The sequence below is a fragment of the Bos grunniens genome, chromosome 17, assembly GCF_055505025.1.
Source record: "Bos grunniens cultivar Pamir isolate PY7600 chromosome 17, Bosgru_T2T1.0, whole genome shotgun sequence".
Taxonomy (NCBI): Eukaryota; Metazoa; Chordata; class Mammalia; order Artiodactyla; family Bovidae; genus Bos; species Bos grunniens.
In genome coordinates this window covers 41,196,319-41,221,743 of record NC_141181.1, presented here as the reverse complement: position 1 = coordinate 41,221,743, position 25,425 = coordinate 41,196,319, and the positions used below count along the sequence as shown (strand labels likewise).

Below are 25,425 nucleotides of genomic sequence, written 5' to 3'. Positions count from 1 at the left end.
TTCCCAGGTTCACAGCTGGAGAGGAATTTTGCTTCAGGATGAATCATAACTCAAGTCTCCTACGCATATGACTTCGATGATTTTTAAATAACACTTTGAACTTTTGACTTTAGAGATGATGCAGAAACAATTTAGGACGTGAGGGTTGTTTGCATGGAATTAATGCATCTTTTATGCAAAAAGGATGTGAAGTTTGAAAGGCTAGTGCTATAGAACGAATTGTATCACACTTAAAATTCATGTGTTGAAGCCCCAACTTCATGTGATGGTATTTGGAGCTGGGGGTCTTTGGGAGGTTTAGAAGAGGTCGTGAGGATGGAGCACTCATGATGGGATTCGTTCCCTTGTGGGAAGAGACACCCAGGAGCTTGCTTCCTCTCTCTCCACCTGCACACCCCCAAAAGGCCATGTGAATACACAGCAAGGAGTGGCCATCTGCAACCCAAGGAGAAAGCCCTCCCCAGATACTGGCCCCATTGGCATCGTGATCTTGGCCTTCCCCCTCACCAGTACTATGAAAAGTAAATTCTTGGTCTATGGCATTTTGTTATGGCACCCCAAGCTGCCTAAGACAGAGACCAAAACCCTAACCTAGATGTGTTACCTGGCAGATGAGGTTAAGATAGAGATTGGGGAACAGCAGCTGTTGCTGAGGGTGGCACATGAAAATACACAGAGACACCTGTGCTCTGCAGCAATGCTAGCCAGTAGACATTCTATAATGATGGAAACATCCTCCACCTGTGCTGAGATGAGGACAGAGTATCCATTAAAGCACCCATGGCTACTGAACATTTAAAATGTTGCTAGTGTGACTGAGAAAATACAATTTTAACTTTATTTCATTTGAATTTTACTTGAAAATTTTCAGAAACTATTTCCTACAGCCTCTGAGAAAATTCTAAAACTCTTTGAAAAACTATTTCACCTAAAAAGATTAAAAATTTTTTTAAATCAACACAGAATTAATATAGAAGCAGAAAATTAAAACTGAGTTTTCAAAAAAGGAAATTTGAAGATAAATTCATTTAGAAGAATTAAAACTAATTAGAACCAGTAAGAAATAGGATACATACTGCTGAGATAAAGTTGGAAATATAAAGAAAACCTTTGAGAAAATAGTAAATTTTGTGAAGGAAAAATATAGAGAAAATTAAGTGAATAAGGAAAATACAATTCAGAGGCAGATTCCATACACACATCATACATATCTCTTTATCTGAAAACCTAACAAATAGAACCAAATAATATTCAAATATATATTGTAAAAGTATTCCTGAAATGAAGGAAAATATAAATATGTTGATTCCTTGTGTTCTAGGAAAATCTGATGTAGAATGACCAGCTTTAAGACATGTCTTGAGAATTTATTAAAATTAAAGAATGAAGAAAAAACACAATGTGCACCAAAATTTGTAAAGCAAATCACCTACAAGTTAGAAGAATCCAGGGTGACCTCAGAAATCTTATTAGTAATGTTCAAAGCCAAATAATAGATTTGCAATGTCTACAAACCTCCAGGGGCATTTTTGTTTTGAAAATAAAATATGAAATCCAAATTTCCTATCACCAAGCTGTTGTTTAAATACATCAATAAAACACTGTTATTCACAAATGAGGATGTCTCTGTGAATATAGAACTCGTGAGTAAGTCTGTAATAATCATCTGATGAAGAAACGTGTCAGCAAAGAGATGAAGGAGGAAAAACAAAGACCTCAGGAATGCAGAAGCTATAATTGATGGCGGGCAGGAAATCCATGCACACAAAGCAATAAGGCACCTGTGAGAGGCGGAAGCTAGAAGGTAAACAGTAAGAAGATTAACAATGTGAGCATGATGATACATATTTCAGAAGTTAGTTCATGAAGGAAAGAAGTAGGGGAAGAACATCTAAGAGCATGGACATCTTCATCTGTCATTGGAAAAAAATCATGACATGCTTTCTAAACTTGGCTTAGAAAAAGACCTAAATCAGAGATGTTTCTGTTGATTGCAAGCATTAGAAAAACAATCAACCTAGATTAAGTTGAAGCAAAAAGGTGAATCAATGAAAGATACTGAGCCATTTCAAGGAAAGAACTGGAAGGCATCTCCAGGGCAACAAAGGCAGCAGAAACAACAAAACCATGGGCTCAGCTACACCCGTTGTCAGCTCACGAAAAAGAAAATCTGACTAAGATCTCCAGAATATTGCCCATTAGTACTTTAGTTCTGTTTTTTCTCTTTTCCAGATCTAAAATTCTGAGGCATATTCTCCTAGTCAGTCAGGCGTTCAATTCTGAACCGATCAATGATGACAGCAAACGAAGCTAAATAAAGAGATGTTGTTTGCCCAGTGGAAATCACACGTACATCCCTGAACCTCTCAAATAGGGCCTGAGGGCCCTGACAGAGGGGAAGTGACACAGTGGGTTCCAGGTCCCCAGAAGAAGAGGAGTGGTGGATAGACAAAATAAGATGTAGGTTGTATTTGCTTCAAATATAATGAGTCACCATTTATTTAATAGCTCTCACCATCCACTGTAGTTACCAATGTTATTCACCAGATAGTTCATTACCTGATTCTCAAACTGCTTTGTCTGATGACTTGTAACTGAAAGTACCAGCCCTTCAGAACTTCCCTTCACTCAGGCACAGCAATGGAAACATCCAGGCTGCTCATCTGCTTGATTCTCCAGTTTTTATGAAAAGCAAAGCCTTCCTGCCAAGCCGGAATGGACATTTGCCAGTAGAAATCTAACTTAGTGGTTTCCAGCCATGGAGATTTGAAGGTACTTTGTTCCTGTGACACTACTTGATCTATTATATCGATATTCTAACCTTTTCTTAGATTTCCCATGTGATTATGCTTTGCCCTTTGGCTGCAACTGCACCCTGGCCCAACAGTTTCTTTCTAATGCACTTCATTTCTCTTTCTCCTCACCTGCTAACAAGGAAACACCTGCCACAATGTCTGATCCTCTGTCAAGGTAGAGGAGGAGGTTCCTAGGACTGTTAGGTCCTGAGGAGAGAATGCCTTCTTTACAGACCAGTCTTCATGTCAAAGGACACAGATACTGGCCCCAGAGACAGAAGAAGGTAAAGCATTTTTACCACCACTCAACCCAAAATGTTTGCCTTGGCGTTTATCATACTGCTACCAAGTCCAAGCTCACTCTGCTCACTGCATGACAGGCCAGTAAATCCAAAAGACGAAGTGTTGAGGGAAGGAATACAAAGTTAGTAGACTGAGAAGATGGCAGACTAATGTCTCAAAACAACCATCTTATTGGTGTCTGGATTCCAGGTTCTTTTATAAAACAAAGATGGGAATAAGTGAGGAGGAAAAGTAAAAAGGTCATTAATCTTGCAAATATCTCCTGGAATGGCCAGCTTCAGGGAAGGGGTGTTAATTTCTTCCTTACTGTAGCCATCCACAGGTGGACAGGGTCCTGAACAAAACATTTTGGTTTAGCATTCAGGCAGAGGGGTAAGGGTTCCCTGAGGCAGGCCATTATGTATAAACAGTATCCTTTTAATGAACAAAAGAAATGGGAAGCAAAGGTTAAAGTGAGAGAAACAGATGCAACATGGAGTCAGTTCTTCACTCTAATAATATGCTCCCAGATATATTTTTCACCTAAAATTTGTATTGATGAGCCCAAGGTGTCTCGTCCTCATGATTTTCATGTGGCTTATTTCTAGACCCCTTCCCCCAAACCGTCAAACCTCTTGGGAATCTGATTGATGCCATAAAACATGGCAACCCATTCTAATATGAAGAATTGGACAATCTTTATGAATGTGAGAAGACAAAAGAAAATTAAAGGTGTACCTTCTATAGTGGGGCAGGGGGGTGCTTTTTAATCAATGGACTAAAGCTGTAGTTCTGAACCTTAAAGTGATAGCTTTGCCTTTCAGGGGACAGTTTGCAATATCTGGAGATATTCTTGGTTGTCACAACTTGGAGACCTGTTACTACTAGCATCTGGTAAATAGTCTAGGGCCAACATCAAAATTTAATTAGGAATCTAAGTCCTTAATTAGGAACTTTCTACTTTGGGTGCCACCATGTCACTTCTTTTTAAACATATTCTCTCTGCTTGCAACTAACAATACAGTAAAATGGAAATGACACAAATAGTACTGCCATAATTGTCAGTGAAACTCTCAGGAAAGTCCTATATTTTAACTATCACTTGTTACCTGATTGAGAGAGAAGACTGACTCTCTCCTAGGAGATGCTATCCATTTTTCAAAATTCTCTTATGAAAGACCTAAACTTTGCAAGTTTAACTGTAAAGTATTTTCACCAAGTTAGAGAGGATATGTGAACTGCAGTTAATTTTTTTAAAGTATTATATGGTCAAAAAATAACATTGACTTCAAATTTTAGTACTCCTGAGGGCCTGAAATGAGGATATAGAACAAGATCTCTTGTTCTCCTAAACAGAAGTTGAGCCAATAACATAGAGTACTTTATGAGCCAGATAATGTCTGGTGTCCTGGAGCTAAAGAAAATGTTGGCACGTCTTGCAAAATCACAGCTGTTTCAGTCTTATTTAGTGACTGGCCACACTCCCTGCAGCCCAGTTTGCCTTTTGAAATATAGCTCAGCTAGCTATTCTGCAGCATGACAAAAAGGCCCCTGACAAGGAAAGGTTTTTTTAATCTCTTTGTCTCAAAAGCTTTAAAAATCTTGACAAGCACTGCTAAGAAACACACATTATTTTTTAAGAAGATGCATAGAAATTTCTTAATGCATGCAAAATTGTGTACGTTTTTATAAACAAATAAAATGCACTTTGGAGACATGAGGGTAAAAAGATACCTTTCTAAGAAGAAAAACAAAATGTTGAACTAATTTAACTATATGCAGTGCTAGTATAAGAAAGGATTTCTGTGACTTCCTTCATGTACAATGTGCATTTTAGACTGCAAAACAAAGTCTGCCTGTAACCCATCTGAGTCAGACCTTTCAAGCAGATAATCAACTAACAATTTTTAATCAATTAAAGGATGAAATGAAAATAAACTTAAGCTGTTGATCAAATGGTAGCATTTAGTTTTTTAAATGATGTGACTCTGTTTTGAAAGTTGTTAAAATTTCAAAATTTTAAAATCATGACACTCAAGTAAATACAATTATAAGACTCTACAGTCAAAAGTTTATTAAGCCAAAATCTTAAAAAAGGTAAAACTGCAACTCTTATGCAAATATAAAATGAACATATTCAAAGATTTTATTAAAATAATTAATAACAAGAAAACTAGTAAGAAGACACTACGATTTCAAGAGGGCTTCAAAAGCTAAATATTTACAGGCAAATGTTAGGATAAGATTATTGGACAAATTAAAAAAAAAAAAACTGGTTAATGTCCAACAGGGTAATAATTTGTAAAGCCATTAAGGTAGGATTGTTTTATCCACCAGACAGAAATTATTTGCATCTCCCTGGGGTAAAAATCTACAAGTTAACCTCTGCCCTAGAGCATTGTTAAATAGTCCATTCAATTCAAAATGAAGTCCAGCATTGCACTGAAAGAATACTTGGGGCTATTTCCAAGTGTCCAATACCTTTTCTGACAAGTCAAATCATCTTTCATTCATGAAAGTTCCTGATTCTTGATAACATTATTTATTCTTGAGAGAAATACCTTCATCATCTTCATTTGACTTATGTATCAATGCCATTTCCATATCGTATTTTCAGGCTAGGGCTCTAATGTGCCTTATTTAATCTGTACTGAGATAAACATTAGAATTTCATAAGACAATATATAGATGAATCTACATTTAGGTTATTTTATTTCAGTCACTGGATATAATTTACCATATATCTAAAAGCACAATGGTATAAACAGGCTATTACAGAAGTTTAGAGATTATAAATATTTTGAACATAAGTCTAAGACATTTTATATTTTAATAAGTTCCCCAGGTGCCTAATAAATTTAATAAATATGAATGCTACCAAGGAAGCCTTAAATATAATAGTAAGACTCACATCAAGCAAAGAAAACCCCAAATTAGTATATTTTTATAATTTATGATATCTGTTAAGTAATTTGCATACCACCTAAAAGAGTGCTAAATGTACACCAAGGGAAGGCATAATATCATTATTAATGATATCAAATATATGCATACACAAACACAGTCTAGTGTAAGTCTCGACTATACAATTGTTTCTTTTATCATGGATAAAGGTAGCAAACACTCCCCCAAAGTTCACTTCTGAAAAGCAGTTTACCTATAAAACAAGATAAAAACAAAACAACAACAACAAAAACACTGACAAAATAAAAAACACATATCTTTAATTTTTAACATTTTTATGACATATTTTTAAGATATGTATTTATTTTCATAATATCAGTTTAAAAAAAGAATCACACAAGAATAAGCTTCGGTATGTCTGCCTACGTAAACTGCTCTATTTTAAATTTATCAAATTGTAAATAAACCCCATAATGTGCAATGTGAACCAAACTGCAGCCTAATGAGTACATTTGAAAGGCAGAGTATTCTCATTGTTTCAGTAAGAGAAGAGTATTACTTATTAGAATGAAAAGCCTGGCCTCAAGTCATTCATCATTCAAAAATAAGATAGCATGAATTATCCACTGATTCTAAAACAACATATACTGTTAAAAAGCAAAGGTGACTAAATTAAACATGTGTTCCTGGACCTGTCATTTGATACTTTGCATTTCAGAAAAACTGGAGGCAAATAAACAATGAGACCCACCAGCTGGAGGACCAAGTTATCCAGAAGTGGTATAGGTTAAGATGCAAAAATCAAAGCCACTTCTGAGGAACCTGAGATTTCCAGCACCAGTATCACAAAGTTGGACAGGATGGTATATTCCATGAAAGGCATATTAAAATGCAAATATGTCACCTAGATTAAGACAAGGTATAAGGCAACTTGACAAAGAGTTATTTTAATGTAAATTTTGCATCTCCAGACTTCTGTTAGGCCAATTTCTCATTAATATGCTGATTATTGAGACACAAAGTGATCTTAAAAGACCAAATATAGCAGGTAGCAGTGGAGACTCAGCAGAGTCCACATGTACTTAGAAAGTATGGGGCGGAGGGTGGGAGAGGCGCACTCAGGGCTACGGAGGGAACGCTGAAGACAGCATGGTCTGGAGGCCAGCTCTCCAAGGGTCAGCTGAGAAGTGAGGGTGCTAAAAAGTGGGCTTGAATGTAAGCCTAGAAAAGTTATAATTAGAGGATCAAATGATTCCCTTTTCCTTTGACTATGTTTTCTTATAATCTACATTTTATTATGTCATTTTGCCTCAAATGTTTGTATAAATTAAAATCTATAGATAAGTTAGCCTTTATCATACTGTCTTTAGTAGTTCTAATCTTCAGTGATGCTGAGTGACCCTTATTAGAACACAGAAAATGGGATGCACTTTAGGAATAACATGCAGAATTGAGAAAACAGAGGATAGAATGCATTATAAATATTCTTAAGTTATTTTTTTAAACTGAAAGAAGTCAGTATAGTAGCTTCTTAATAAGAGGTGAGGGGGGAGGGTCACAGCCATTTGTTCAAGACTTCAAATCTCTATGTGAACATCTATCAAACACCATGATGTAGATGCCTCCAAGGATATGTGGTGCAGTGGTAAAGAATCCACCTACCAAGCAGGAGACATGGGCTTGATCCCTGGATCAGGAAGATCCTTTGGAGAAGGAAATGGCAACCCACTCCACTATTATTGCCTGGAAAATTCCATGCACAGAGGAGCCTGGAGGGCTGCAGTCTATGGAGTCTGGAGGGCTGCAGTCAATGGGGTCACAGAGTCGAACATGACTTAGTGACTAAACAACAGAGTTCAGAGAGAATTGTTTGAGGTTAAATATCCTCCAATTTCCTGTTTCTAGTCATGTGATTTCACTTGAGGAGAACTGATCAGAGTTGGATTTTAACTTATTTTGCTCCTATTTTTCATATTGGAATAAGTCAAACAATATATTCAAACATACTCAATATCCGGTCTTATTGTCAATATCTGGACAATATCAATTAATTCTGTTTAAATATAATTACAAAGAACAAGCTTGAAGAAATCCACTATTATTTATGAAATAAGCAGAAATTATAGCCTATCCTTAGTAAAAATGACAAAAAATGTAAAAAGAACATCCGCCCAACCAAAAGACACTCAATAAGCGTAGTTTCACATATGCAACTTCATACCTAAACATTGAATTTTTAAGCCACCAGACATAAGTTGGACCAAAACAGAGAATAAAACTACCTAATGTATAAACTCTCAGATGTAGGTTTCTATACTGATGACAAAATGTTAATACATTTCCAAAAGGGAATGGAAAATGCGATTCTTGTGTTGAGGATCACAAAGCTGGCTGATCATTTTTAGATACAATAGAATATACACTGGAGGTTTTACAAATAAACCAACATTTCTCCTTAAAATTACTATAGAGTCTGAAGTTTCTGAAGGTTATACACCTCCATTTTCCAGCGTAGAGTTGCCTCTGGGTAGTGTTGAAACTGCTATCTGTTCTAACAATCAACAACAGAAAGATATCCAGAACTGTTCCCATTAGTATTTGGTTAGACCAGCAAATGGCATCAAACCTGATTTATTAAAGGAATCACCACTTCTGGTTCATACTATCCTGTTAACCGATGTGACAGATGCTTTAATACAACTAACTGGGATCAAAATTGCAACTATTCTGTGCTCAGATGTTGAGACTCCGAGTCATGATGTTAAAGGAAAATGTAAACAGATACATCTTAGCAGTATATTTGCAAAAGCTTTTAAAGACTGCTATTGTGCTCAGGTTCATCGTATTTACTAAATTCATTTACTTTGTGTATTCATCTCCACTGCCTCATCTCTAAAAGGACTGGACCGCTAGCCAGAAGACCTTTTCTTATTCATTCATAGGTAACACTTTGGCCCCGTGTGCGTTGATGTAGGTGAGCAGGATTTTGGCTCTCTGTTCTATCACATCGATTAGCTTTTCGATGCCCTGTCTACCTCCCTGACTCTCCCAGTAAACTTTATCAAGAAACAGAGACTGAAGGAGTTTCTGCCGTAAGTGTTGGCTCTTCAAAACAGAAACTGCAGATTCAGGAAACCTGAAAAGAGAAAATGATATTTCATTCTTCGTAATTGCTTGGAAATATTATGCCCTGCCCAGTGGTTCAGCCAGTCATTAATCTGGTATAAATCATACTATCAGATAATATCTTGAGGATCGAAACATTTCTGTCAGCGTCTAGCTTACACTTCTCAATAATTATATACTAGAAGAACAGATTTCAAAGGGACTGAGTTTTCTATACCACTGAGAACTTGACATACCAATGTCTTACTTAAGATCATTATATGTAGGCAAAGAGAGGGACAGAATTAGCAAGAATTCTGATAATCTGGAAAAGTACTTTCCTCAAATTTAAACTCCATTGAGCCCATAAGCGAAGAAGGCAATGGCACCCCACTCCAGTACTCTTGCCTGGAAAATCTCACGGACAGAGGAGCCTGGTAGGCTGCAGTCCACGGGGTCACTAAGAGTCGGACACGACTGAGCGACTTCACTTTCACTTTTCACTTTCATGCATTAGAGAAGGAAATGGCAACCCACTCCAGTGTTCTTGCCTGGAGAATCCCAGGGACGGGGGAGCCTGGTGGATTGCCGTCTGTGGAGTCGCATAGAGTCGGACACGACTGAAGCTAAATAGCAGCAGCAGCAGCAGCACCCATAAGAAACCACTTTAATCTGTTGAGTAGAATCCTATCCTCTTAAGTATCAGCATGAGATTATATGCAAGAAAATATGAGAAGCAAAAAAAAATGCTGACATTTCAGTAAATTACTCTTCCTGAAGCAGAGTTGCATGAATGAACTTAATGAGAAATTATACAAAATACATGTAGTGTAAAGAAAGAAGTCACACCAAAATGCCCAATTAAAGACTGAAATGCTTTTTATTCAGATAATACTTCAGAAATTCTAAGAATCTGGAAACATTATATTAAACCAGAATATTAATTTATTGTCAAATAAATTTAACAAAACTCAAGTTTGAGGGCCAGGGCACTCCACAAGGAAGCACCTTTCTGGAAAACCTGAGGTCAGTTTAGAGGGATCCTTGCTGAATTCCCTAAAGAAGGGCATTATGATTCCTGCTTTTCATTTAGAAATAATAAAGGCAGGGATACAGCACATACATTATCTAAAGGATTTAGTAAAATTTCTCGTTCAAAATTATAAGCAACATTTTGCTGAATCTCCAATTTGGCCTCTCTCCCAGCTTTCATTAAAATGCTGATGAAAGTACAGTACAAATACTGGGGTTTAAGAGTAAATTTAGTAGTTCCTTAAAAACTAAAACAGAATATATATTTGTTCCAAGAGTACAGTTTGCCAAGAGCTTCAGTCCTCTGAGCATCTTTTCCAAATGTCAATGGATCAAGCTGGGGCTGGCACTGAGGGGGCATGAATACAGCAGTCCATATGTTCCAGCATTTCTGATGCTGCAGAGAGACCAAAGGCCAAAGAGCTGGACATGCTTAATTAGTCTGAGTAAGTGTGGAATTAAATAATGTTACTCGGATGCTCTGAGCACCCCAAAGACATGTCCTTTATAGTTTAGTAACCACAGTATTAATTAAGCATTTTTGCTATAGGAAGTATTAATAATCCATGATTTATTAATTCTCTGGCCCTTGAACTAACTTAGCTGTGGCAGAATGTACAAGATGAAACCACTACATTTATGGATTTCTTTAGTGTCTAATCCTTGCATAAAGGAAAATCAAAAAAATTATCTGACTCTGCGCTATGCTGCTTAATGGAAATATTCTATGCATAAATCTGGTTAGTGAAATCTTCATTTTTGCCTTTGAATGTGGAAATTACATATTCAAAGAAGATTTAACTTTAAACCCATTACTCCTTATAATGCATTTAGGGTTAAATCTCCTTTGAAAGCATAAGTAAAATGTTACTCATATTTTTATGAATGTATGAGAGAGATGGATTCTCCAGGCACTATTAATTCTAAGAGGAAATTCAGGGATTTAAGAAGACTCCATAATATCGACTCAGTAAGTGATGCCACTGGTATGTAAATTTTCCTACACATAAAATTTCCTCACCTCAAACACTTAGCAGACACTTATATTTTACCTTCCATCCGCAGAGATATAAGGAGTGGGTATTAATAGAGAAAGTCATGGCAAAAACTCATGAAAATGGATGTCCTGAAACTCATTAACTCTAGCGTTGGAAATACATAAAATTCCCCATTACCTAATTCATGGTGCTAAGAATTATTAAAATATGCTTCAGAGTTTTGTTAACAAGAGAAATAGTAACAGCAGAAATGCCACAAGTTACTGCAGAAAAATGACTGGACTTGGGGTTGGAGGACCTGGGTTCTACTCTCAATTTTAGACTTGCTCATGTGTCCCCAGCAATCACTCAGCTTCACAAGGCTGGTGGACTGTTTCCCTAGAGTACCCTTCTATTTTCAAGTCTCAGACACACCCCCCAGTTTCTTAGTGACCCTGATTTCTGACTAAGGTTGAAAGACAATGAAGGGAACTTCCCTGGTGGTGCAGTGGATAGGAATCCACCTGCCAATACAGGCGACACAGGTTTGATCACTGATCCAGGAAGATTCCACTTGCCTTGGGCAACTAAGTCCATGTACCACAATTACTGACTCCACACTCTTTACCCTGCGAGCCACAACTACTGAGCCTGTGCTCCACAACAAATAACCCTCATTCACCATAACTACAGAAAGGCCGCATGCAGCAATGGAGACCCAGTGCAAACAAAAATTAATTAATTAATAATTAAGAAAAAAGAAAGAAAGACAATGAATGGGTGCTTATGAAGGGAGGTCTGAAATGTAGCTTCAGTCCCCATGTTTGGGGGTGAATATCTCAGACTCTACAGTGAGGTCCCTGCCACTATGGAATGTCCTAGTTTCCTTTATTTCCAAATACTTCTTGAGTGTAAGCTCAAGATACTTGTCCCCATAATCTATGTCTACAGAAGGATTTCCAAATGCTCAGAAACCCTCTTACCTGAATTGAACTGCCATTATTCTTGGCTACTGTGTTCTACTCAGCAGGTTGCCTCTAACTTCCCATGTGTTCATCAAAGTCACTGAGTTTATTCTGCCCTGGGATATCCTGCCTTGTCAGTATTTGAATGTCTGTTGGTTTCCCCATCCTGCACCCTGGTAATGGAGCCCCTGTGACCTGCTCACCTCCACCAGGCTAGCTCCTATTCCAGAAATGCCTGCATGCTTCCAACCTCATACCACCTGGATTTTCACATGAGGGCCAAGCAATACGATGCCTATGAAATGCAGCAGGACCTCTGTAGCTTGCACAGGCCAGTTACAGTGAAACCTGGCTGCACCTTTTTTCTACTTCCCTTGGGTTTGGTTCCCTTCTCTGGGCCTCCATTCCCAGATTCTCTTTAAAGGTTAAACTGATCAGACATAGGATATGAGTCTTCTCAAAGCTTACTACGTATTCAATAGAAATGCAATGTCCTGCAGATGTTACTACATCAGGAAACTTACTCTCTGATGCCTTCTAGGAGTTTGAAGTTCAAGTTATCTTCACTTCTGTCGAAGAAACCCTTGTTATCTATAAAAACCAAGTGTCTTGGGTCCTGCTTTCGCTGGACAATGTGGGCTAGAACCACAGTATCCTGGTTGTCACATTTTGAACTCCGTCCACTCTGTACACAGGTATCTTCCTTCCGAGGTCGGAACCCACAGCAATTTGTATCCAGGCGGTTATAAATCTGAAAGGGAAAGCAAAAACAAAATCTAAGATGCTGAGTAAAAACAAAACTTGGGAAAGTTAGATGTCCAAAGAACAAGTACTTTCTAAGTGGCTGACTTGCCAGAATTTAATTGGGGCCAGGTTTGTTTAATTAACTGTCAGAATAAGTCCAAATTTCATATCCTTCTGACCCAGCTCAGTTAACAGCTCCACAGGCAGATCATCCAAACTAAGCATCTCCACCCTTCACATTCAGAGTTCCCACTGACATCATATGTCGATGCGTGGCCAGAAGAATCTCTGATGCTACTTGGGATAGAAGATGCAAATCACTGTACTTGGATACATCCAGAAAATCTGGGTCACCTCAGTGGCTCTAAAAGTTTACTGCATTCCCTAACTCTCTCTGGATTTCAGTATTACAGTATAAAACTTTAAGTTACCGAGAATAAACCTATGGAAAAGACGTGATAACCGATAATGATAGCCAAGAACACGCCACATATGGAGCCCACAGTTAGATTCTAAATGAACAAGCAGAACACTTTGGCTTATTGGGGTTTATTGTGGGAGTAGGGCGACCACCCTATAGAGGGCAGACACTAACTAGGAAAGGGAGAAATGGGTTATTTACATGTCTTTTTGGAAAGGGAAAAAATTATATTTATTAATCATGGTAAGTTAAAGCCTAGGCTAAGGAGTTAGATACATTTAAACTCAAGTCTCCTCTTTGCAGTTCCGCAAACTTGTATAGCTCCCTTTACGTTACTGAGTCTCAATTTAATTTTCTGTATATCGGAAATCATACTATTAGCCTTGTACTTTTGATGGGTTAAGGACACAAAAGTGTCTGGATACACCCCAGCCTGACCCAGGCATCTAGAAGATACTTAAGAATGGAAAACTGTCATTACTATTGTTGAGACACACATGTACACAGTGTATGAAATGATTGACCACAAAACAAGCTTCTGAAACAAAAGGTAGTTTCTCCATTGCAGTGAAGGAAAACTGAGCCTTGGAGAGATTAAATATTGTACTCTGCATAGAATTTTAGTAAGTAGCAAAGTTAAGATTCAGACACAGTTGTGTTTGTCTTTGAAGTGTACATTTCCCCCTAAAACACCACATTGAATAGTTTGTCTAGTCAAATATTGTACGTATGCTCAAGATTCAAAAGATGGCTCGACACAGATTGTCTTTTGTTTTTTTAATTTTTGGCAGTACCACCCAGCACATGGGATCTTAATTCCCCGACCAGGGGTTAAACCTGTGTCTCCTGCATTGAAGCACAGTCTTAACTACTGGACCAGTAGGGAAGTCCCCAGGCTGTCATTTCCATTCTTTTGTCATTTTAAGTCTTTTATTTACTAAACTCCCATCTTTTCTCTTCCTCCTGTTTTTTTCCATATCTTATAGGGCTGGTCACTATAGGTAGTCAGTTGCTAAGACAGAAATGCAGAAAGAGTAGTACCAAAATTGAGCCTACGTTGCAAAAATCCTGTATTTATTCATCCAACAAATGTTTATGTAATATCTTCTACCACCCAGCAGTGGGCCAGGCACTGAGGCAAATGTCACCCAGGGCCAGCACCCCGCCCAAACCAGCACTACTTCCAGAGGGAGATGAATCAGTTTTGCCTTGCTAACACAGCAAACCCACTACCAGACAAATGACCCTCCTCTCTGTTTTCTGCAGGTAAGTAGACTTCACATCAAAAAGCATACTTCGGAAAGCAGTGATTATAAGAGAAGTTAGCATAAGCCAATTTTCTATGAAATTTATATAAAAGTAGTCACATGGGATGAGGTGCTCCATGAGTCACCAGCCTCTTGGACAGTTCAGAGGGTACGGTGCTGGTCAAGAAACAGTCTACAGATCAGGGGACCTTGGCAGAGCTAGCGTCAGGCAAGCTGATCTGTGGGGTCATGGGCCTAACCAGGGTTTATCCATAAATGTCACACAGGCTGTCTCCAGGGCACAAAAGCTCCCAGGGCTGGTTGAATGTTTTCCAAAGGTGAGCAAGAGAGCCCCAACCACATCACTGTAGGTTAAATGAAAAAAAGCATAAGCTGGAAAATACTAGAAAAATGAAAAATGAATTGACTCCTTTCTCCTCAATTTGATTCCTTTTATGTGTTATCTTGACAGATTTGAATATAAGGGAAATCAAATGATATGAAGAGATGGTATGTGCTTGCTAGTTAATCAAGTTACCATCAAGAGGTCAGGGAGAATGTAAAAAATAACTCTCCAGGGAGCTGATTCTCATTTAATGTCCCTTTTTTTAATATACAGTAGCTAATAATTCTCAAAAAGTCTCTATACCTTATTCCTGTCATCATTGTATGTTTTTATCCAATTATAATGACACTATATATGAGAGAAAGCTTAATCTTACTTCACTTTTGCTGTAACATCAATGTGTGTTGTGTTGGATATGTGTGTTTAGAGCTTTACTTGTAAGGATACATCTACCAACCAGTTCTTAAATGGTCTCTGAACCCTAAGCTCTTTCTTCATTGTTGATTTCTAGTGCTGGGAAAGGACCAAAACAAATAGCATTTCTGTTGTCACACAACAAAGCCAGGGGTATCACATACAATATTGTTTGATAACAAGCAATGTACCATCTAGGCCCTAACCTCCAGTACTCTATAAATAAATTATATCTTTCTGTTTTTAGACTACAAGAAAGCATTAAGAGTTAGAGGTGAGACAGAGCAACTTGGAGAAGGCGATGGTACCCCCACTCCAGTACTCTTGCCTGGAAAATCCCATGGGCAAAGGAGGCTGGTGGACTGCAGTCCATGGGGTCGCTAAGAGTCGGACATGACTGAGCGACTTCACTTTCACTTTCCACTTTCATGCACTGGAGAAGGAAATGGCAACCCACTCCAGTGTTCTTGCCTGGAGAATCCCAGGGACAGAGGAGCCTGGTGGGCTGCCGTCTATGGGGTCGCACAGAGTCCGACACAACTGAAGCGACTTAGCAGCAGCAGCAGCAGAGCAACTTAGAGCATCCTTTTAAAATTATTATTGGAGTATATTATTGGAGCTTTACAATGTTGTGTTAGTTTCTGCTGTACAACAAAGTGAATCAACTATAGATATACATATGTCCCATCCCTCTTGGATTTCCCTTCCACCTGCCATCCCACCCCTCTAGGGTCACAGAGCACTGAGCTGAGCACCTTGTGCTATACAGCAGCTTCCCACTAGCTATCTATTTTACACATGATAATGTATTAGTTTGGTGCAGAAGTAATTGCAGTTTTACATTGTTGGACTTTGCCATTTGATGTTGGAATACATTCTTAAATAAATGGGGTTGTGTTATACATCATTTTAATGCACATTTCTTGCTTTATTTATTTTGCTGCTGCTGCTGCTAAGTCACTTCAGTCGTGTCCAACTCTGTGCAGTCCCATAGACAGCAGCCCACCAGGCTTCCCCGTCCCTGGGATTCTCTAGGCAAGAACACTGGAGTGGGTTGCCATTTCCTTCTCCAGTGCATGAAAGTGAAAAGTGAAAGGGAAGTCGTTCAGTCATGTCCGACTCTGTGCGACCCCACAGACTGCCGCCTACCAGTCTCCTCCGTCCATGGGATTTTCCAGGCAAGAGTACTGGAGTGGGGTACCATTGCCTTCTCCATTTATTTTGCTAATGACTTATTACTTGCTGTTTATTTTATATTTATTTTAGACTACAGAAATGATGTTAGACACAAAGCAAATTCAAGTGACATTTTATTCAAGTTCAAAATGGGTCATAAAGCAGCAGAGACAACTTGTAACATCAACAGTGTATTTGCTCCAGGAACTGCTAATGACTCTACAGTGCAGTGGTGGGTCAAGAAGTTTTGCAAAGGAGACAAGAGCCTTGAAGATGAGAGCGTAATGATGGGTCATAGGAAGTTGACAAGGACCAATTGAAAGCAATCATCTAAGCTAATCCTCTTAAAACTACAAGAGAAGTTGCCGAAAAACTCAACATAGACCATTCTATGGTCATTGGGCATTCGAAGCAAATTGGAAAGGTGAAAAAGCTTCACAAGCGGGTGCCTCATGAGTTGACCACAAATCAAAACAATTGTTTTGAAGTGTCTCTTCTCTTATTCTATGCAACAACAACGAACGATTTCTTGATTGGATTGTGACATGAAACAAAAAGTGGATTCTTCTATACAACAACCAGTGGATGACCAGCTTAGTGGTTGGACTGACAAGAAGCTCCAAAGCACTTCCTAAAGCCAAGCTTGTACTAAAAAAAGTCATGGTCACTCTTTGGTGGTCTGCTGCCGGTCTGATCCACTACAGCTTTCTGAGCCTTGTGAAATAATTACATCTGAGAAGTATGCTCAGCAACTTGATGAGATGCACTGAAAGCTGCAATGCCTGCAGCCAGCATTGGTCAACAGAAAGGGCCCATTTCTTCTCCACAGCAACACCAAACTGTATGTTGCACAACCAATGTTTTAAGAGTTCAGTGAATTGGGCTACAAAGTTTTGCCTCATCTGCCATGTTCACCTGACCTCTCGCCAACTGACTACCAATTCTTCAAGTATCTCAACAACTTTTGCAAGGAAAATGCTTCCACAAGTAGCAGGAAACAGAAAATGCTTTCCAAGACCGTGGAATCTGGAAGCATGAATTTTTACACCACAGGAATAAGCAAACTCATTTCTAGTTGGCAAAAATGTATTGAGTGTAATGGTTCCTATTTGATAAATAAAGATGTGTTTGAGCCTAGTTATCATGATTTAAAATTCACAGTCCAAAACTGCAATTACTTTTGTACCAACCTCATAACATGTTTCAAAGCTAGTCTCTCAACTCATCCCACCCTCTCCTTCCCCTGCTGTGTCCACAAGTCCATTCCCTACATCTGCATCTCTATTCCTGCCTTGCAAATAGGTTCACCCGTACTATTTTTCTAGATTCCACGTATATGCATTAATATATATATTTATTTTTTTCTTTCTGACTTACTTCACTCTGTGTGACAGACTCTAGGTCCATCTTTTTACTGCCTTCCCAATATGAGATTGTTTCCAACAGTGTATTTTTAAAGCATTTTGCCTGATCCAATTTGAATCACTCAACAGTCTATGATAATTTCACCGCTTCCCTGTCAGATTGTTGAGCCCTTCAAGTCTCACAGACCTTGTTATTGAAAATAGGTGTGTGATTTCAGCCTTACTTCTCTTCCAAAAATGTTTATCACTCTTTTTATTCAGATAATGCATGCACTTGGTGGGTATAATACCAGTTTTCAAATGTGAGCTGTGTGTGTGCGTGTACATATACAGAGAATCACATTGTTAGGCTTCAGATAATTATTTTACTTTGTTTGTCTTAGCCTCCAACTATAGTAAATTATGTCTTTGTTTACTGGCCTTGTCTCTTAAGGGCCTAGTTCAGTTCAGTTCAGTCGCTCAGTCATGTCCGACTCTTTGCGACCCCATGAATTGCAGCATGCCAGGCCTCCCTGTCCATCACCAACTCCCGGAGTTCACCCAGACTCACGTCCATCGAGTCAGTGATGCCATCTAGTCATCTCATCCTCTGTCATCCCCTTTTCCTCCTTCCCCCAATCCCTTCCAGCATCAGAGTCTTTACCAATGAGTCAACTCATCACATGAGGTGGCCAAAGTACTGGAGTTTAAGCTTTAGCATCATTCCTTCCAAAGAACACCCAGGACTGATCTCCTTTAGAATGGACTGATTGGATCTCCTTGTAGTCTATGGGACTCTCAAGAGTCTTCTTCAATACCACAGTTCAAAAGCATCAGTTCTTCAGCACTCAGCTTTCTTCACAGTCCAACTCTCATATCCATACATGACTACTGGAAAAACCATAGCCTTGACTAGAAGGAACTTTGCTGGCAAAGTAATGTCTCTGCTTTTGAATATGCTGTCTAGGTTGGTCATAACTTTCCTTCCAAGGAGTAAGCATCTTTTAATTTCATGGCTGCAGTCACCATCTGCAGTGATTTTGGAGCCCAGAAAAATAAAATCTAACACTGTTTCCCCATCTATTTCCCATGAAGTGATGGGACCAGATGCCATGATCTTCATTTTCTGAATGTTGAGCTTTAAGCCAACTTGTTCAGTCTCCTCTTTAACTTTCATCAAGAGGCTTTTTAGTTCCTCTTCACTTTCTGCCATAAGGGTGGTGTCATCTGCATATCTGAGGTGACTGATATTTCTCTGGCAATCTTCATTCCAGCTTGTGCTTCTTTCAGTCCAGCGTTTCTCATGATGTACTCTGCATAGAAGTTAAATAAGCAGGGTGACAATATACAGCCTTGACGTACTCCTTTTCCTATTTGGAACCAGTCTGTTGTTCCATGTCCAGTTCTAACTGTTGCTTCCTGACCTGCATATAGGTTTCTCAAGAGGCAGGTCAGGTGGTCTGGTATTCCTATCTCTTTCAGAATTTTCCACAGTTTATTGTGATCCACACAGTCAAAGGCTTTGGCATAGTCAATAAAGCAGAAATAGTTTTTCTGGAACTCTCTTGCTTTTTTGATGATCCAGTGGATGTTGGCAATTTGATCTCTGGTTCCTCTGCCTTTTTGAAAACCAGCCTGAACATCTGGAATTTCACAGTTCACATACTGTTGAAGCCTGGCTTGGAGAATTTTGAGCATTACTTTACTAGCGTGTGAGATGAGTGCAATTGTGTGGTAGTTTGAGCATTCTTTGGCATTGCCTTTCTTTGGGATTGGGATGAAAACTGACCTTTTCCAGTTCTGTGGCCACCCCTGAGTTTTCCAAATTTGCTGGCATATTGACTGTAGCACTTTCACAGCATCATCTTTCAGGATTTGAAATAGCTCAATTGGAATTCCATCATCTCCACTAGCTTTGTTCATAGTGATGCTTTCTAAGGCTCACCTAAGCAGCTCTTAAATATCACTCCCTGGGTCTTCCCAGAATTGTTTTTATAGGCCTTCTTTCTAATTGACATTCAATATATCCAAAATAATTGGAACACAAAATCGTTATCCACTCCTTTAAATTAAGTGTCATTTTGCTTGGCATTTAATTCAGTTATAACTTGAATATATTTCTGCTTACTTTGAGTAGAGTTCACCTACTTTTTAAGCCCTAACAAAGCATATTCTAGCCATCTATGTATCCATAATATGGTTTTAATATATTCACTTGTCTAGAGCACGCAGTAAAACAATCTTTTCATTTAACTATCACATGATCAAAATTGCAGGAAGAAAGATCAATAACCTCAGATATGCAGATGATACTACCTTTAAGGGAGAAAGCAAAGAGGAACTAAAGTGCCTCTTGATGAAGGTGAAAGAGGAAAAAACTGGCTGAAAACTCAACATTCAAAAAACTAAGATCATGGCATCTGGTCCCATCACTTCATGGCAAATAGATGGGGAAACAATGGAAACAGTGAGAGACTTTATTTTCTTGGGCTCCAAAATCACTGTGGACAGTGAATGTAGCCATGAAATTAAAAGGCACTTACTCCTTGGAAGAAAAGCTATAACAAACCTAAACAGCACACTAAAAAGCAGAGACACTGTTTTTCTGACAAAGGTCTATATTGTCAAAGCTATGGTTTTTCCAGTAGTCATGTATGAATGTGAGAGTTGGGCCATAAAGATGGTTGAGCACCAGTGAACTCATGCTTTTGAACTGTGGTGTTGGAGAAGACTCTTGAGAGTCTCTTGCACTGCAAGGAGATCAAAACAGTCTACCGTAAAGGAAATCAGTCCTGAGTATTCTTTGGAAGGACTGATGCTGAAGCTGTAGCTCCAATACTTTGGCCACCTGATGTGAAGAACTGACTCCTTAGAAAGGACCCTGATGCTGGGAAAGATTGAAGGCAGGAGGAGAAGGGGACGGCAGAGGATGAGATGGTTGGATGGCATCACTGATGCAATGGACTTGAGTTTGATCAAGCTCCAGGAGATGGCGAAAGACAGGGAAGTCTGGCGTGCTGCAGTCCATGGGATTGCAAAGAGTCAGACATGACTGAGCAACTGAACAACAATCACATGATCAAGCACCATAGTTACCATCTCCCTGACTACGTTTTTAGATAATAATCCTACAAAAAAGCCAATTTGGGGGGAAATCTTGTCAGTTAAGCAGTTACGTGTTGATCACCATTGCAGCAGCTTGCTCAAATTCATATCTTCTCACTCCTTAAAACAAGGAAAGTCTTTTGCAAAACTGATCTTCTGAAGGCTTCTGAAGATTGATGACAATCATTATTTTCCATAAAATTACTCTTTGCTCTTTTAGAAAAATATATATTTTCAATGTTTACCTAATTAAAATTATACACAGAAAACTCAGGTGTCCCAGCCAAATATTTTGTTGGTGGGGGTATTTTTAGATATCTGGCCTTTGTGAAGTTTCTTTTTCTAATCCCATTTTCCTTTTGGTGGGGTAAGTTTTGTCTATAAGAAAAAGTATCTGTGAGTGACTCAAGCTATGTGTGCAGAGTCCAAACAAGGAAGTCTTAGCTGCCCCGACTAGCTCTTTAAAACCCAGAAGAAATCTGCAGAAATCCAGTAACTTCCCAGACTTCTGAATCCCACCCATCCTAGCTGTGTCTTCAAAACATGGGTCTGTCAACACAATTGTGGGAGTTTCTTATCTCTTTTTTCTCAAAGTAAAACAGTTAAATGACTAATTTTATTGTGTGAACAAAGGCAATTAAAATATTCCAAACTTGCTAATATTAATAATGAAAAACATAATAGCATTCATTGATTGAGTACTTTGTATATGCCAGGAATTGTACACTTAAATATTTACATAGATTATTCAATCTTCATAGCAACCTTAAGACCTAGGTACTACCAAGGGTCCCATTTTATAAATGAAGACACTGCTGTGCAGAGAGGCTAGCTGATAACTCAGGGTCCCTCAGCTCATACGTGATGAAACTCAGGATTCTAAAGCAGGTGTCCACCCCTTCAAAGTGCATCTCTTATCTATCCTGAGTGTATCTCCCAGGGACAGCCTTCAAAGATGCTATAGAAAGACATGTGCATTTGAACAGAAGGTTAAATGATCCTACTTGCAATAACCACTGGTCACAAGGTTTCTGCAGAAACACAATGAACTTCAATGAAAAGTTCAGGCAAAATTCATATAGGAGAGGATATTACAGTTGGGATTTAAGAGATAGGTTCAGTTCCGTTCAGTTAGCTAAAAAACAGGCAAAGGCATGAAGGTAGGAAATCAAAAGACATTTTAGAGAACCTGAGGGAATGTTAGATGGGCACTTCTCAAATGACCTACGGTGAAAAACCTGGTATTTTTGTCTTTTCTCTCCCCAGACTTCACATTCCATGTGGACTGTTGCTTTGTTAAAAGACAATAAAATAGATATCATCATATTAACTGAAATAAGACAGAGAAAGACAAATATCATCTGATGCCACTGATACATGGAATGAAAAACAAATTATATAAATGAACTTATTTACAAAACAGAAACAGACTCACAGACATAGAAAGAAAATTTATGGTTACTGAAAGGTAAAGGGGGAGGGATAAATTAAGAGCTTGAGATTTATATATATACACATAAAACATATACACATATAAAACATAACCAAAAAGGGCCTACTGTTCAGTACAGAGAACTATATTCAATATCCTGTAATGACCTATAATAGGAAAAAAATCTAAAAAAGAATGTGTATCTACATTGTATAACTGAATCACTTTGCTCTACACCTGAAATTAACCAACATTGTCAATTAACTGTACTTAAATAAATAAATAAATGAACATCATCACTCATAGTTAGAAGTGCTTCCATTAGATTCATCTAATCATCTCAAGAACTCAGGGAACAAGAGCTTCATAAAGACCACACTATGATAAATGTTCTTACAAATGTATTCACTGTCCTTCTAATGAAACTTTTTTTAAAAAGATAATACAAAAAAATAAAACAATTTATTACAAGAGAAATGGAATTTTAAAAGATACAAAATACCAACCAAATGTCTTGTTAGACTCAACAGACAAAACCACTCTACTAAACTGACATCAAAGTTTTTAAATGTTCATCTGCAGTGTTTGCCCTTCTCTCTCCGTGGATGGGTCTGGACTGACCAGGTGCCTGAACGCACCTGGAGCAGCACAGTCTGAGCCCATTTCCCGTAGGTAAAGGGGGCATGAAGCCAAGGACTCAGAGCTGGAGAGGACCAAGGGCCCGATGCCTACAGGGAAAGCTGAGAAATGGATGTATCTGCAGGCTCCACCACCACCTCCTTCCACAAGGCTGGAATAGAAGAAGGCAGGGAGCAGGGCATCAGGAGACATCAGAAGAACAGGAACCGAAGGGAACCAAGGCCAGATGTGCTCAGAAGCTGGAGAGACTAAAATGAAGAGATACTTTCGAACAGAGATGAGAAACTCTCCAATCCAAAAATTTCATTCATTCAATTCTTTTAGGTAATGTTATCACCCTATTTTTTTACCTGTCTTTCCACACTTATTTGAAGGTTTGAGTGAGCACACGCATGTGTGTGTGTGAGTGCTTCTGGTCTGTTAAGTCAATACCTCAAGTTTCTCATCATCTCTTTTCAAATTATTTGTTTTAAAAATGCCACCTTTTGGGGGGAGAGAGATAAATTGGAAATTGGAGATTAAAATATACACATTACAAGGTATAAAATAGATAAACAACAAGAGAACACAGGGAACTATCGTCAACATTTTTTAATAACCTCTAATGGAAAGTAATATGAAAAAGAAATGTGTGTAAATGCTCAGTCGCTTTAGTCATGTCTGACTGTCTGCGACCCATGGACTGTATGACCTCAGGCTCCTCTGTCCACAGGATTCTCCAGGTAAAATACAGGAGTGGGTTGCCATGCCCTCCTCCAGGGGATTTTCCAGACCCAGGGATCAAACTCACGTTTCCTGTGTCTCCTGCATTGCAGGCAGATTTTTTACCACTGAGCTACCAGGGAAGCCCCAAAAAAGAAAAAAAAAAAAAAAAAAATATATATATATATATAAACATATATAAAGCTGAATCACTTGGTCATACACCTGAATAATTATAAATCAAATACACTTAAATTTTAATGTTAAAAATTATAAATAAATAAAATAAAAATTAAAAACTGCAATTTTACAAAGAAAGCTGCATTTTTAGAGAGAAAGCTTAAATTGTGCAATAAAATAGGTAAAGTGTTAGCACAGTAACTCATCCAATGCTTGGCACAGAGCAACCATTTGATAAAATTTTATTGTTAAGAGAATTTTCCTGATGATTGGTATCCACTTTGTATTTGGCTATTTACAAAGCTCCTCCAAAACGCTCTTCTTTAGGAAGAGTCAAGTAAATAAAATCATGCTGGCAGAGTAAGACGTGGGTCTTTTAAAAACAGCATCCAGTATTAACTGGAATGGGAAAAGATGGGCAGGGAGCAAAGAACAGAGCTGCCTGTGCTCGTCATCCCCTCCTGGTCGGCGTCTCTATGTGGGTTCAGTGTCACTAGCGAACCAGAAGTCTCACATCCCACAGGGAGTCCACGTGACATCCTGCTTGTAAGAGACGTTTGATAAACACTTGACAAGAAGATGTGACAGAGGTAACAAAAGGACTGCAATTCACAGTTTTCTGGAATATTCCTTTGAATTTCAGTGATCTTATTTGACATCTCATTTGTTTTTAGAAAATGTGTGAGAATCACTAGCATTACCATCCCCACCCGAGAAAGAGAGAAACACAAACAGATGGGCTTATTTATTCATCAGCTAATAATTCACATTAGAAAATCCTTGTACTTGGGTTTGTCTTGATGTCGATCAATACATGGTTGCCATGTCATCAGTGGAGCCATATTTGGATCCCTGTGGTCTAATAGATGTGTGGATCTCTACCGGATCATAGAGAAGGGCAACTTCAGACAAACCCCACAGCTCCCACAGTACCTGTGATCACAGACCTGGCCTGATACCTTGGGAACTCGACAAAGCAAAAACAAAAGCAGAGGTTCTCACCAGCCTGCATCTGTCTTGCTGGGGAACTCTCACCTCAGAAAAGAATAGGTTTCATTTTTGTTCAGTGTTACCATGGCAACAGGTAGACTGTTAAATGAGTATGCATGCCAATGCCCAGCAGAGCAGCTTACGAACAATAAGGAAAGTAAAAATCATTTACAGTACATACATCTAATTATGGGCATGAGTTCCCCTGTGCTTTGGCCTCTGTAAACAGGCTTTGTACCACCTATGCTCCAGAGCTCAGCATTTAACAATAACAATTATTGAGTACCGGTTCAAGAAAGACTCTCCAGCTTACATCCCATTGCTGAATAAGTAAAGACATAATAGTATTTTTTATATATAAGTAAAGCTATTTTTAATGCTACAACATATTTGGATCTGTTTCTACAGATAGAATAATTTTGTTTGTTTGTTTTTGTTTTGACCATGCCACATCGCATGTGGGATCTTAGTTTCCAGACCAGGGATGGAACCCGCACCCCCTGCAATGGAAGCACTGAGTCGTAATCACTGGGCCTTTGGGGAGGTCTCAACAGATGTGATATTTTGAATTCATGTAACTCTGAATAAATACCAGAAATCAAACATCATCCTGCCACAAAAAGACT

The 25,425-nt window shown here is 38.6% G+C and overlaps 1 protein-coding gene across 2 annotated transcripts in view; it reads right to left on the bottom strand.

Annotated features, from left to right (window-relative positions):
- Nucleotides 1–5,120: 5,120 nt before the first annotated feature.
- GASK1B (golgi associated kinase 1B) overlaps nucleotides 5,121–25,425 on the bottom strand; it is a 74,072-nt gene continuing 53,767 nt past the window's right edge. For both annotated transcript variants that reach the window (XM_086345948.1, XM_086345946.1), the window contains 2 exons: nucleotides 12,585–12,811; nucleotides 5,121–9,117 (listed from right to left, as the gene is read on the bottom strand). In XM_086345948.1, coding sequence (XP_086202074.1) covers nucleotides 8,910–9,117; nucleotides 12,585–12,811 — 435 coding nt within the window. In that variant the 3' untranslated portion in view covers nucleotides 5,121–8,909. The remainder of the gene's footprint in view (nucleotides 9,118–12,584; nucleotides 12,812–25,425) is intronic.